The 13528-nt window shown below is 39.1% G+C and overlaps 1 protein-coding gene across 5 annotated transcripts in view; it reads right to left on the reverse strand.

Annotated features, from left to right (window-relative positions):
• The window catches only part of TTC27 (tetratricopeptide repeat domain 27), a 190670-nt gene that overhangs the window by 52508 nt on the left and 124634 nt on the right, over window positions 1-13528 (reverse strand). For all 5 annotated transcript variants that reach the window (XR_014254108.1, XM_082426978.1, XM_082426979.1 and 2 more), the window contains one exon: window positions 2647-2874. Coding sequence is in view for 4 of the 5 variants with exons in the window: in XM_082426978.1 (XP_082283104.1) it covers window positions 2647-2874 (228 nt within the window). In the remaining variant the exon portion in view is untranslated. The remainder of the gene's footprint in view (window positions 1-2646; window positions 2875-13528) is intronic.

Consider the following 13528-nt stretch of genomic DNA (forward strand, 5'->3'; position numbering starts at 1 on the left):
GATGTCCATTGAGTATAGGCAGATTGTAACAAGACAGAGGCAGGAAGACCAGTAAGGAGGTAATATATTAACTAGGTGAGAGGTGATGGGTATTTGACCAGAATGGTGGCAGGTAGCAAGCAGTTGTCCAATTCTGGATATATTTCAAAGGCAGATCTCCTAGGATTTGCTGATAGATTAGATGTGGGATATGAGGGAAATAGAAATCAAGAATAACTCCAAGATCAAACAGGCTGCCACTTATAGGGATGGGGATGATCTTGGGGGCAAAAGCTTTTAGGAGGGGGGGAACAGTATTTCGGATATTAGAAATGTTAAGTCAGAGTAACGAATGGGGAGACTGAGAAAGCAGTGAGATACAGAAGTCTACAGTTAAGGGGAGAAGACAGGACTGAAAATAAACTTTTGGGAGTTGTAAGCATACAGATGGTATTTAAGCTATGGGACTAGATTAAATCAAGGGAGTGAGTGTAGACAGAGATATACAGCCCAACGACTAAGCCCTAGGAACCAGCAAAGAAGACTGAGAAGGAGTAGCCAGTGAGGCAGGAGGACAATGTTAAGGCTGGACGTTAAGAAGAGACTGTGTGCTTGAGACAACAATTCATGTGCGTGATTTAACTTAGACAATGGAGACTAAGGGAGGTAATTTATTTTCCCCACTCCTTATGGCAGCTGTGGTTGGGTAAACTTTAAACAGATAAGCAAGGATATGATACAGTTTTCCATAAAAGTAAAATTTTAGTAACACAATTCTGAGTTCTATTTTCTACCAAAAAAAAAGTGTCCAGTGATAATCAAGTTAGTGCAGGGTTTCTCAACCTTGGCACTACTGACATTTTAGCCGGGATAATTCTTTATTGTGGAGGGCTGTGCTGAGCATTATGGGATGTTTGGTAGCATCCTTGGTCTCTACCCACTAGATGTCAGTAGTGCACCCCTTCACCTCCCCACCACTGCCAAAGGACCCGGAGACAAAATCGTCCCCAGTTGAGAACTCTGAGATAGAGCAAGTTGTCAACAAAAACCAACTCTATGTTAAGCATTCTTGCTGTGAAATGCAACTGTCAGTTTCTGCTGATATTCTGTACTCCCACCTGTCCTACTCTCTTCTCCAGGCTTCTCACCAGCCCACAGATGAGAAAGATTCTCACTGTATTCACTACCCAGAGCGAGGAAAGTAAGCAATTAGCTCAACCTGTCATAAAAAAAAAAAATGTGTTCTGATTTTTTTTCAGTGTAAAAGATATGTCCCAAGTCTACCCAGTTCAAAAGTGACCATTTCTGCACACCCTCATTCATTGCAGCACTACTTACAACAGACAAGAGGTAGGAGCAACCCAGTGTCCATCGACAGATGAATGGATAAAATAACTGGTATGTACATACAGTGAAATATCATTCAGTCTTAAAAGAAAATTCTGACACATGATACAACATGGATGAACCTTGACGGTGTTATGCTAAGTGAAATACGCCAGTCACAAAAGGACAATTCCTGTATGATCCCACTCATATGAGGTACTTAGAGTAGCCAAAGTCATAGAGACAGAAAGTAGAGTGGTTTTTAGTCGTGGGGGGAGAACCGGGAGCTACTGTTTACTAGGTGCAGAGTTTCAGTTCCACAGGATGAAAAGAGTTGTAGGGATGGCTGGTGGCAATGGCTACACAACAAAGTGAATGTACTTCACACTACTGAACTGTACACTTAGAAATGATTAACATGGTAAATTTTATGTTATAGGCTTTTTATCACAATTAAAAAAAGAACAGACTGCTGGCTCTGGAGTGAGACTGTCTGGGTTCAAATACTGGCAAAGTGCCCAAAGAGGTACCTGGCTCATAGTAAGTACTCAGTAAATATTAGGGGCTGATATTAAATCAGTATTATAACTAAAATTATACCAAGTCAGTGTGCATGTTTATCAGGAGCATGGTTGACAGGTATGTGTGACTTTGGTGATTGGGAAAGCAGTCATAAAGACAGTTTGGTTAAAAAAATAACCATTTCTAGGAATAAAACCATTTAACTAACTGAGTATCATTAAGTACAAAAGAGGTTGATCTCTTTCCCCTCAAAATTAGGTCCTCTCCTGTGGATTTATCTTGCACTTACTTAATTTTAAAGATCCAGGTTCCTTTTGCATTATTTTTTCAAATCTTAAAAAATTTTTTAAACATTTAAAAATGCTTCTGTGCATGTAAATACAGACATTTTTTTCCCTGAAATGATCAACTACCCATTCTATCTGTTACCCTTTTTATATAAAGGTTTTTCTTTCATTATTGACATCAACAATTACTTGCAGAGTCCTTCACTGCCTGTAATTTTGACTCTCATTCACTTCCTTCCTAGTGTACCTACTCAAAATGGAGCCTAACTTTAATAGCTGTATTTGTGTTAAGGACAGTTAACAGAGAGAAATCACAAAATGAAACAGAAAAGTGAATAACAGAAGCACAAAAGAAAGCGAGTGAGAGAAAAGCAACCTGTCCTCTCTTAGTGACAAGCAAGAGGTATTCTAAAGGCTAGGTTCTTAGCTCACAGATGAGCGCCCCAGTCTTTATGAAAGAAAATGGGTATTCATTCAGTAAGTCAAAATCAAAGAAAGGCAAGAGCAGATGAGGCTTTATGAAGTGTCCAACCTGCATGGGATTAATCTTCACCGAGCGTTCGAAGCACTCCACGCATTCTTTAAACTCTTTGCTTCGCAGATGGAGGAGGCCTCTGGAGCGCTGGGCGCGAGCACTGCGGTGCTGAGACAACTCCCAGGCCTGGTCGTAGTAAGAGTGCTCTCGAAGGACATCTCCAAGCAAGCAGTATAGACTTGGTGTTGCTTTTTTCTCCAGCTCTTGCCTGAGGATTTCTTCTGCCTAGAAATAACAACAGAAATAACTAAATTGCTGAATAGTGACAAATGCCTATTTTTTAGCACATATACAATCGTTTATGTCATGTGATCCAAAATTTTATTTTCAAAGTTTGAGATGACCTGCTTATTTCATGCATCTAGGACACAGGCTGAAAAAGAGAGGGACAGTAGAAGATAAATATAGTACAAGTAACAGAGGAACAAGAAGTAAGAGGTGAACACACTTCGCTGGCCTCTGGAATCCTCAAGGAAAGGCACCGAGGAGAGGCTGACTTCCTGATATTGGGGGGGATTCATTTAGCTCCCCTTTTCCCTGCTCCCTGTTCCAGTTGTCACCACTGTGACCATTTGTTAGAGCAGAGCCTTCAATTCACCTCCACCCAATAGCAATGAAAAGTACGTTTTCCCTTTTTTAAAATGGTATGCTTCAGGAGCCTGGGATCGCTGAAAAATTTATAAAAGAAGGGAGAGGGTACAATTTAATAGGCACTGCTAAACACCTACCTCTTAACCGAACTACATCACACCTCACAGATAAAACCTGCCGGAATTCCCTGGTGGTCCAGTAGTTAGGACTCCGTGCTTCCACTGCAGAGGGCACGGTTCGATCCCCAGTTGGGGAACTAGGATCCTGCATGCCGTGCAGCATGGCCAAAAGACAAAAAAACAAAACAAAAAACCCCTTGCCAACATGAGATCTATCTGCTTCCAGACAGTCCATTCACTATAGAAATCAAAGACCATCCTCAGTACACGGCTTGGGTATTAGTCTCATGTGTCCACAAATCGGATTCACCTTGTCACCCAAGCTAACTCTGTACTTGTGACATATACTACCCCACTTCCCCCACCCATGTCCGTTACCCACCCCCAACCCCATTTCTGATTAATTTCAACAGAGGGCAAGAAGCATGGTAGTAGCTCTACTTTCCATCCTCACACACAAATACTTCCACATAAACAGCAGTGGGGCCACCAAATATGCCAAGACAGCCTTGGCCAAAGTGGATGTAGATATCCAGGAAGCTGTCCTTTGGTAGCTAAAATGGTAGTTTAGACCCCCTAACTTGCGTGACTGGCAATCTTAAAGTCTGTATATCTTATTTTCTTTAGGTTCAACATATCTATAATTTAAGTCTTAAGCAGTCTAATTTTTGTGAAATCTTTTAAAACACGGCTGTGCTTCTAAAAGTGTCTTTGGATGCCGCCTCTTTTGCATTTCTGATACAATATGGGTTATGTAGGTCTTTTAGGCTAGTCTGAAAATGAAACCAGAATTTATAAAACAGATTCTAAGAGAAAACAATTCCAAGTCCTAAACGGCCAAAATAAACATGAAGTTTTCAAATATAATCCATGTAATTCCTTTATTCACAGATAATACAGCAGTTATTAATTTATCTAACTATAATTCTGTATTCGATATATTGATTTTTCAGTAGGTACATTTCAATATACTTTGTATTCAATATATTTATTTTTACGTATATACGTGTATGTATTCAACCAAATTGTGTATAACAGATTGTAGCCACAGCAGGATTTTTGCTGAAATGACCTTACAGTGTAGTTGAGGCATTTCTCTTGACAGCATGGCATTGAAACTTGATACCCACACTCTCCCACTTCTGCTTTAAACTGTTAGAGTGGATTCCGTGGTCTGCAATTAAACAATGACCATTACAGTAACTGGGTACAGAAGTGACTGCTGTCAATACACTCCTGCAAAAAGTGAAACTTTAGTTTTTTAAGGAACCTCCATACTGTTCTCCATGGTGGCTGTATCAATTTACATTCCCAACAACAGTGCAAGAGGGTTCCCTTTTCTCCACACCCTCCCCAGCATTTATTGTTTCTAGATTTTTTGATGATGGCCATTCTGAGCGGTGTGAGATGGTATCTCATTGTAGTTTTGATTTGCATTTCTCTAATGATTAATGATGTTGAGCATCCTTTCATGTGTTTGTTGGCAATCTGTATATCTTCTTTGGAGAAATGTCTATTTAGGTCTTCTGCCCATTTTTGGATTGGGTTGTTTGTGTTTTTGATATTGATACCATACGACCCAGCAATCCCACTACTGGGCATATACCCTGAGAAAACCATAATTCAAAAAGAGTCATGTACCGAAATGTTCACTGCAGCTCTATTTACAATAGCCAGGACGTGGAAGCAACCTAAGTGTCCATCAGGAGATGAATGGATAAAGAAGATGTGGCACATATATACAATGGAATATTACTCAGCCATAAAAAGAAACGAAATTGAGTTATTTGTAGTGAGGTGGATGGACCCAGAGTCTGTCATACAGAGTGAAGTAAGTCAGAAAGAGAAAAACAAATACCGTATGCTAACACATATATATGGAATCTAAAAAAAAAAAAAAAAAAATGGTCATGAAGAACCTAGGGGCAGGACAGGAGTAAAGATGCAGACCTACTAGACAATGGACTTGAGGACATGGGGAGGGAGGGGGAAGGGTAAGCTGGGACAAAGTGAGAGAGTGGCATGGACATATATACACTACCAAACGTAAAATAGATTGCTAGTGGGAAGCAGCCGCATAGCACAGGGAGATCAGCTCAGTGCTTTGTGACCACCTAGAGGGGTGGGATAGGGAGGGTGGGAGGGAGGGAGATGCAAGAGGGAAGAGATATGGGGACATATGCATATGTATAACTGATTCACCTTGTTATAAAGCAGAAACTAACACACCATTGTAAAGCAATTATACTCCAATAAAGATGTTAAAAAAAAAAAAAGTGAAACTTTGTGATTGGTTATCTGATCTGGTTGGAGTTGAAGACAATGAGGATCCAGTGATCAGGACAGGGTTTAAGATCAGTAGTCCATGACCTCCAGTGATGAAAGGATTACTTAAATTATCACCTGCGGTAACTTAGAATGAAGCCCCGATCTAATGCAAGGCTTCTGCAGTTTGAGTGACAGGGCATTGTGAGAGAGCGCAAGACTGTGAGGTAGGTCAGCTGCTCCTAAATTCACTGGACAGCTCAAAAAAAGAAAATGACACTCAGTGTTTTAAATCCTCAAGGCCAGAGAACCAGGGAATTTCTATAATTTCCTAAAAGAATTTGTTTTCCTTGTAGCTGCCAAGCTGGTACAGCCAAAAATCAGATGCAGGCATTGCTCTTGCAGGATTGCTGAATTACAATATAGGATAAATTCAGTTTCACTAGTTCTATGTGAAAGTTAGGGCATTTGACTGGGTTAATCAAATATGCTTGACTCATTCATTCTATTTCCTCTATTGCCTCTTAGCTACACATCATTTTATTAAATTTTCATGATTGCTCTAGGGCTACTCATGTGCATCTTCAATTTATCTAAGTTCATTTAGAGTTAATATTGTATCACCTCACCTTTCTCATGTCACAAGTGGCGTTCCTAAATTTCTGTTCCACAGAAACGAGAGATAAATAAACGACTGCTATTGTTTTAAGCCACTATGTTTTGATGTGGTTTGTTATATACCAGTAATAACTGCAACAGTTGTTTAAAGCGAGAGGGTTACTCTAGTGCCAGTTACTTCATCATGGCCAGGAGAAGAGGGCACTGATTATAAAAGAGCAAGACCCAAGAATTTAAGTGGGGACATTTGGGATGATTCAGATAACAGAAAACCCCCAGATTCTATGCAGTTTCCTAAGCCAGCAGAGGCAACCCTCCCCTATCTGATAAGACTAGTGCTACCTTGCTTAAGGACAGTGTAACAACTACACCTCAAGGAGTTACCTTGCAAGAGAATGCCAATTCTCTCCTATTACCTAACCTCTCCCACCCCTCATTGCCTCCAGACATGTAAATGGGTTTATACACAAAAAGAACTGCAAGATTTTCTTACTTTCTAGAGAGAAAACCTTGGGACCATGTGGAAAAAGATTCTAAGGGAGCTAGACCATAGACAAAGAGGATCATAATTTTAAATCAGCTTAATGTAGATACTCATCAGAAAATTTTGATTCACAGTTCTAACTCAAGTAGCTGGGGATGGTTCCAAACTATTTGCTCAACTACTTGACTAAAACCTAGACTCAAACATGGCCAAAACTAAGGCTGAGATGCCAAAAATTCCTTGGTGTAATATGGAAGAAAGAATCCAACAACTTAGAAGAAAAGGCTGTTGTTAATTTATCATTTGCAACCTGTCACCCACCCTACCTGTGTCCCCCATTAAGGCCAAGGGGATACTCCTTTCACCTTGACTTTGAGAAATACATTGTACCTGGGAGTACCAGCATTTTGAAGAGTGCTATAGTAGATATCTTATGTAAGCTGGGGGTAAAGCCGAGAGGTCCTTCTGTTAAATGAGCTTCCTGATTTCAATGGGGAGGATCAGAAGCCAAGGTAGTAGAGACTTGCTGATAGCACTTAACCCCTGGAAGCAAGATGAACATAGTTCTTTGTAACAGGCACAGCCAGAGTGATAAGTAGAATGGTGTGACTAGCATGGATCATAGGTGATGGCCAACTGATCATAAAGATTTTTAACCAAATTAGATAAACAGCCAACTAAGTACAACTCGATCTACGTAAGACTTAAAAAAAAAAATCTAGATTTGGAGACCAGATGTCTGACCTGAATCACCAGGCTGAAACGCTGTCTCTCACCCAATTCCTATCCCTGAGTCACTTCACAGACTCAGAGCCTCTTATAAGCAAACAAATAAATAAGCAAGCAACCCAATACTGGTGAGAAAGGACCCTGTGATAACATAACAAGTATATATCACAATTCTTCTTCCCTAAATAAGTAATTATAACCATTTACCAGGTAACTATATCCTGGGGAAAAAGAAATACCTCCTCTTTTCAAGGTTGATTAGCTCTTAGTTACTGCTAATCCCCGGGGACCCAGAATATCACCATGTTGAGTTAGTGGGTTTATGGGAGATACTAAGCCTACCACGGGATGGACTAAGTCCCGAACCCACCCAGTGGTTACTTCCCTAGTTGAATACAGAGGTGAATTACATACATCCAGCAACAAGCAGAGTCCACAGTGAGTGCTACTTCGGAATAAAGGGCCAAGCGAAAGCCTCTGAAGCTGCTTCTCCCCATTAAAAGAGAAAATCCAAAGCAACACCGCATATCTATGTAAACCACAGACATGTGTGCCGCTATCAAAAACTTGAAAGACACTGCAAAGTGTGTGTGTTTGTACGTGTGTGCATGGGCCGTTTAACCTACCCATTTAAATTGAGAACACAGACGGGTCCTGGAAAACGTCATAGATTATTATAAACTTAATGTAATGGTGCTCTAATTATAGCTACTGTTCCAGACATGATCTCTTTACTGTAGCAAATAATCACAGCCCCTGACATATGCTAAGCAGGTACTGATACAGCAAATACATTTTCCTCTACCCAATAACCAGGCAACATCAAATGCAGTGGGCTTTAACTAGCACAGAGAGAAGTAGACTTTCCCTGTCTTTACTCAGAATTACATAGACTTATGGTATAATTCAGTCTGCAAGGACCTTGATTGTCTCACCATCCCATTAGACCTTACCAGTCTTGATGACATCATGCTAATAAAAGTCAAGAAACTAAAATAAAAAATTATATGCCAATGTCAACCAAAAACCAAGTGGAAATTACATACTCTTGTCACTGTAACTTGTTATTAGGAAAATTTTCAGTTTATAAAAATTCATTTTATACGTTCCTTAGAAGGAACTCATCTATTAAATAAAGCAAGATATGTAAAATAAATGTTTATGTGTTATTTTTGTTATTATTTCTAGTTATTTTTGTTCTTATATGCCCTAAGAATGCTTCAATGTCTAAACCTCTTTTGAAGAAACTGTACGTTTCCCCCAAATCAGAAATTCTTCTTTACGTATATAACACAATCTATAAAATACTCTGTGTCTGGGAATTCCTTGGCAGTCCAGTGGGTTTGATCCCTGGTCGGGAAACTAAGATCCAAAAAACTGGCCAAAAAAAGAGTAATTAATTAATTAATTGTATTAAAAAATACACTACTCTGGGCCTATTAGTAGTTTGTCACTTTCCAAATAAGTAAACTCCCAAGTAAAAGGACTAAACCACTGCATAGTCATATGTACCAGATCATGCTATGTACTTGCTTAAGCTGGGAACTACGTTTCCTAAAATCCCTTTCCCTTCTGATTTCATGTTAGAGTTGGTCAGAAGGGAAACTTGCTAAGGATTTGAAAGGCAGAAGTAAAGCAACAAACATCCTTTACTCTTGGAAGGTTGTCATGGTTAAATATGACATCAAACAAGAGGCAGAGATGTCCTGCAGATCCCAGCTTGACCATGCTCTATGGGCCATCTTGTCTTTCCACTTGCTGGCCCTGCCAACCAACAGCAACCCCAGGCCCACCATAAGACACTTCACTTTGGACCCACAGAGCTTGTAGCTACAGAGATCCAACAGCTTTCCACAGACCTCTCCACAAGTTCCTTCTTCATCCTCCCATTTCAATGGCTGGAAGTACGTGGCTTCCCAGATTCCCCTGTAAGTTCTGACTGATGCACTTGTGCCAACGCTTCAAGTGTATCGTTAAATGATTCTTTCCCTGATCCTCTTACTCCCTCTTTCACTTCTTCATTTTCCTTCCCACATTTGTGTAATATCTAATTCTTTTAGCGAACCTCTATTCCCCAAAATACTCAAAGTGGCTCTGCTTTCATAAACAAAACCTGAATGATAAAATCTTTTTTTTTCATTTTTCCTTTTAAATGCCTTACGTGTCCTTCCATCTGACAGTATTTACAGACTAGTTTTTATTCAGCACATTATTAAATGCATTATCTCACTTAATCTCTGTAATAATTCTGAGAGGTAGATATTAATATGCCCATTTTTAAGACAAAGAAATACAAGTTTAGATTCCTTGATCAACTGGTAAGCCCAAAACCAAAAAATACTAAGTTGAAAAACAGGACCTTGATTTCAGGTTCAATACTTTTCCTATTTTCACATCAGCAAAAATGGTGGTATAAGGACCTCTAAAATTTCCCTGCACCACAAAAGCAACAAAGAAAACTGGAAAAAGTGTTACTTTTTCAGAACTCTGGAAATTAATCAAAGATTTGAAATAACCCAGGGAGTGTTTATTCAAGAAAATGATAAAACCCTTGGTAAGAACAGCAAGCTTTGTGTCATTTTAACATGTACCATTCCTATTCCCTCTTCTCCAGTTCTGCACTAGCCTTGAAAACCAACAGCATATTATCATGGGAAAATTATCAGCCAAGCAGCCACCAGAGGGAACAAAATGGGTTTGGAGCTCCTCTGAACTTTCACTCCCAGAAAATTGTCTGGTGCTTCCCTGGAAGAGCCCACTTGCAAAGCTGTCTTTATTTAACCTAACTCTGAACTTGTCCAGTGACGACCCTTTGTCAAAAACAATTAGAGACAATTGATTAATTCTGCAGCTGCCTGAGGTAGTAACAGCTGGGGCAAACAATAGGCTATACAAAACACTTAAAGGAAAATAAGGGAATGAGATATACATAAGGGCTTTGAAAAATTCCACCATATTGGTGGGAATCTAGAAGTCCATGCATTTGTAGGGCTGTGCACATGTTCAGGAAAGACCTGAGGAGGCCTTATGCTCTCACCTCAGGCTGACCCTGAGGCTTTGCACAAGCAGTTAGTGAATGCTAAGGCAGAGGTGTCAACTGTCTGGCTGAGTGATGAAAGCACACCCCAACACACACACACCCAGAGACCACCAGCAAAGACTGGGAGACTTCTTAATTTAGGCATTTAAGGAATTTTCTGTCCAATCATTAGCTGACCATGAAGCTAACCAATCTGAGACTACAGAAGGAAACAAGAAAGTATGGCCCTTACATGGGAAAAAAAAGTAGAAACCATCCCTGAGGATGTCCATATGATGGACTTAAAAGACACTTAAAATCTGCTAAAATAATGCCTAGTACAAGGACTAAGAAAGTAACTCAAAAAGAAAAAAAAGTAAAAGAAATGACAACGGAATTAAAATGGTATACTAGAAATAGAAAACATCCATTTAGCCAAAAAGAAGGCAGTAATGGGGAAATAAAAAAGACATACAACATATAGAAAACAACAAAATGACCAACATACATCCTACACTATCAGTAATTAAATTAAATGTAAAGGGATTAAATACTCCAATCAAAGGCAAGATTGGCAGAAAGGATTTTAAAATTATGATTCAACTAAATGCTGTCTACAAGGGACACACTTTAGATTCAGGCATACAAACAGATTGAAAATTTTTAAAAAATAAAAATGAAGATGACACATCATGGAAACAGTAACCAAAAGAAAGCTGGAGTGGCTATACTAATATAAGACAAAATACACCTTAAGACAAAAATTGTTACTAGAACAAAGAAAGGCATATTTTAATGATAAATACTCACTCCATCAAGAAGATAGAATAGTTACGAGTATATACTCACCTAACAACAGAGCCCCAAATTACATGAAGCAAAAACTGACAGATTTGAAGGGAGAAATACAAATTCAACAATAATATTGGAGACTTCAATATCCAACTTTCAATAATGAATAGAACAACTATACAGAAGACAGAAATAGAAGACTTGAACAATGCTATAAACCAACTAGACCAAACAGACACTTAAAGGACACTCTGTCCCACAACAGTGGAATACACATTCTTCTCAAGTGCACACAGAACATTCTCCAGAAGATATACTAGATGTTAGGTCATAAAATGTCTCAACAAATCTGAAAGTGTAGAAGTCACACAAAGTATATTCTCCAACTACAATGGGACAAAATTAGAAATCAGTAACAAAGAAATTTGAGAAATTCACAAATATGTGGAAATTAAACAACACACTGTTAAATAAACAGTAAGTCAAAAAAGAAATCACAGGGAAATTGAAAACACTTTGAGATAAATGGAAACAAATATATAATATGCCAAAACTTATGGGATGCAGTGAAAGCACTGCTTAGAGGAAAATTTATAGTTATAAATGCCTATCTATCAATAATAAATAATATCAATTCTGGGTATTTTATCCACTGGAAGATGGGTCTGGAGGGCCAGAGTGGGGCAGCTTCCAGAAGAAGGTAAGAAACACTAGAGCAGTGACTCTGCTTAGTCTAAATTGGCCTCTTTTTTCCTCAAATTCCTATCCCACGTTTCTTTAGATAAGTCAATTCTTTCTCCTTGAGCACTTACACCTCTTCATCTTGCCGACAGACTTATCTTCCCCAAGGGCAATGCTTGCAGGCAATATATTTGCTCTTTTCAATTAGTCACACCCTCAGCCTTCCTCACTCTCTCCAAAATGTTCTATTTTCTCTTCCCTCCTCCACTTATCCACTCAATTTATATAATTTAATACCAAATAAAGAACTACAAAAGATGTGCCCAGTGAACATAAATAAAGCATAAGGGCTTGTAATATCACTTTTGCAGTGTCAAAATGTGGGTGGTCAGAAATCTTCACAGAATGTGAAAAGCTTTGGTATTTCTGGCTTCCCTACTGGAAAACACAGATGTATGTTCTTACACAATACAAGAAATTTGTCCTCTTAACATCTATGAAGTAGGATAAAAATACATTCCCAAACATGCAAAGGCATACTTCAAGTGGCAAATGGCTGCAATGAACCTGGGGTGCCTACAGGAACCTGCAAACCCCAAAGACCATTCCCTTACCCACACATATATACATAGCTTATATATCTATTTTATTTTGTAATTCCACACAACTTATTACTATTCTTAATACAACTTTACAGCAATGACTAGGTGCAGTGAATCTCAGCATAAAATTAAGTCAGCCAAGACTTACACAGAACCTTATGAATTATGGCTGGAATAACACTCTCCTTACTTTACCAGGAAAACCTGCAGTGCTTAGAGCAAGGGTCACCCACTCAAATGCCCAGAGATTCTTGCCAATTATTGAAAATGAATAAAGTAGGCTGGCAATTGAACATACAAAGGAAGGAGCCACTCCTCAACTCCAGCCAGTTAGCACAATAATATGGGAATTTGCCCCAATGTTTCCACATCATTTGATTCTATAAGAGAAGAAATCTAGAATTTTAGATGAAATTGCCTGAAAATGCTTACTCTAATTTTTTTTCAAAACACTATGTAAGCCAAACAAAATACCTCTTGCAACTTTAGATTTAGAAAATTAAGCTCCCACCCTACAGTGGACATCAATTGCTCTTTTTCCTGCTCAGCATCCATTCCCTGATCTTCTGATTACAGAACTCCTCTTCCCTGAGGGGAAACCATTCCATGTGGTTGGTACAGGTAGGGCCTATCAGAGGCAAGGGCACATGCCTCAGGCATTTCAGAACTTTTCTGTTACAGCCATGGAATTGACTGTATTTTTCCACTGGGATTACTAACCTTGAGCTTCCAGGGGCCATCTTGTCTGGCTCTTGGAGAGATAACATCATCTCAGCCCCTGGATACGGCTATCATGATGGGTCTACTAGAATTTTCAGTTGCATGAACCTATAAATTCCTTTTTTTGCCTAAGCTAGTATACGTTAGTTCTCTTACAACCAAAAGAGTCCTAACATGTCCCTAGAAAACATAATCCATTCTATAGACTTCCAACAATAAGAAGATCTGTGAGGGACTTCCCTGGTGGCACAGTGGTTAA

The sequence above is a fragment of the Balaenoptera physalus genome, assembly GCF_965194825.1.
Source record: "Balaenoptera physalus genome assembly, chromosome: 15".
In the NCBI taxonomy this organism is placed as follows: Eukaryota; Metazoa; Chordata; class Mammalia; order Artiodactyla; family Balaenopteridae; genus Balaenoptera; species Balaenoptera physalus.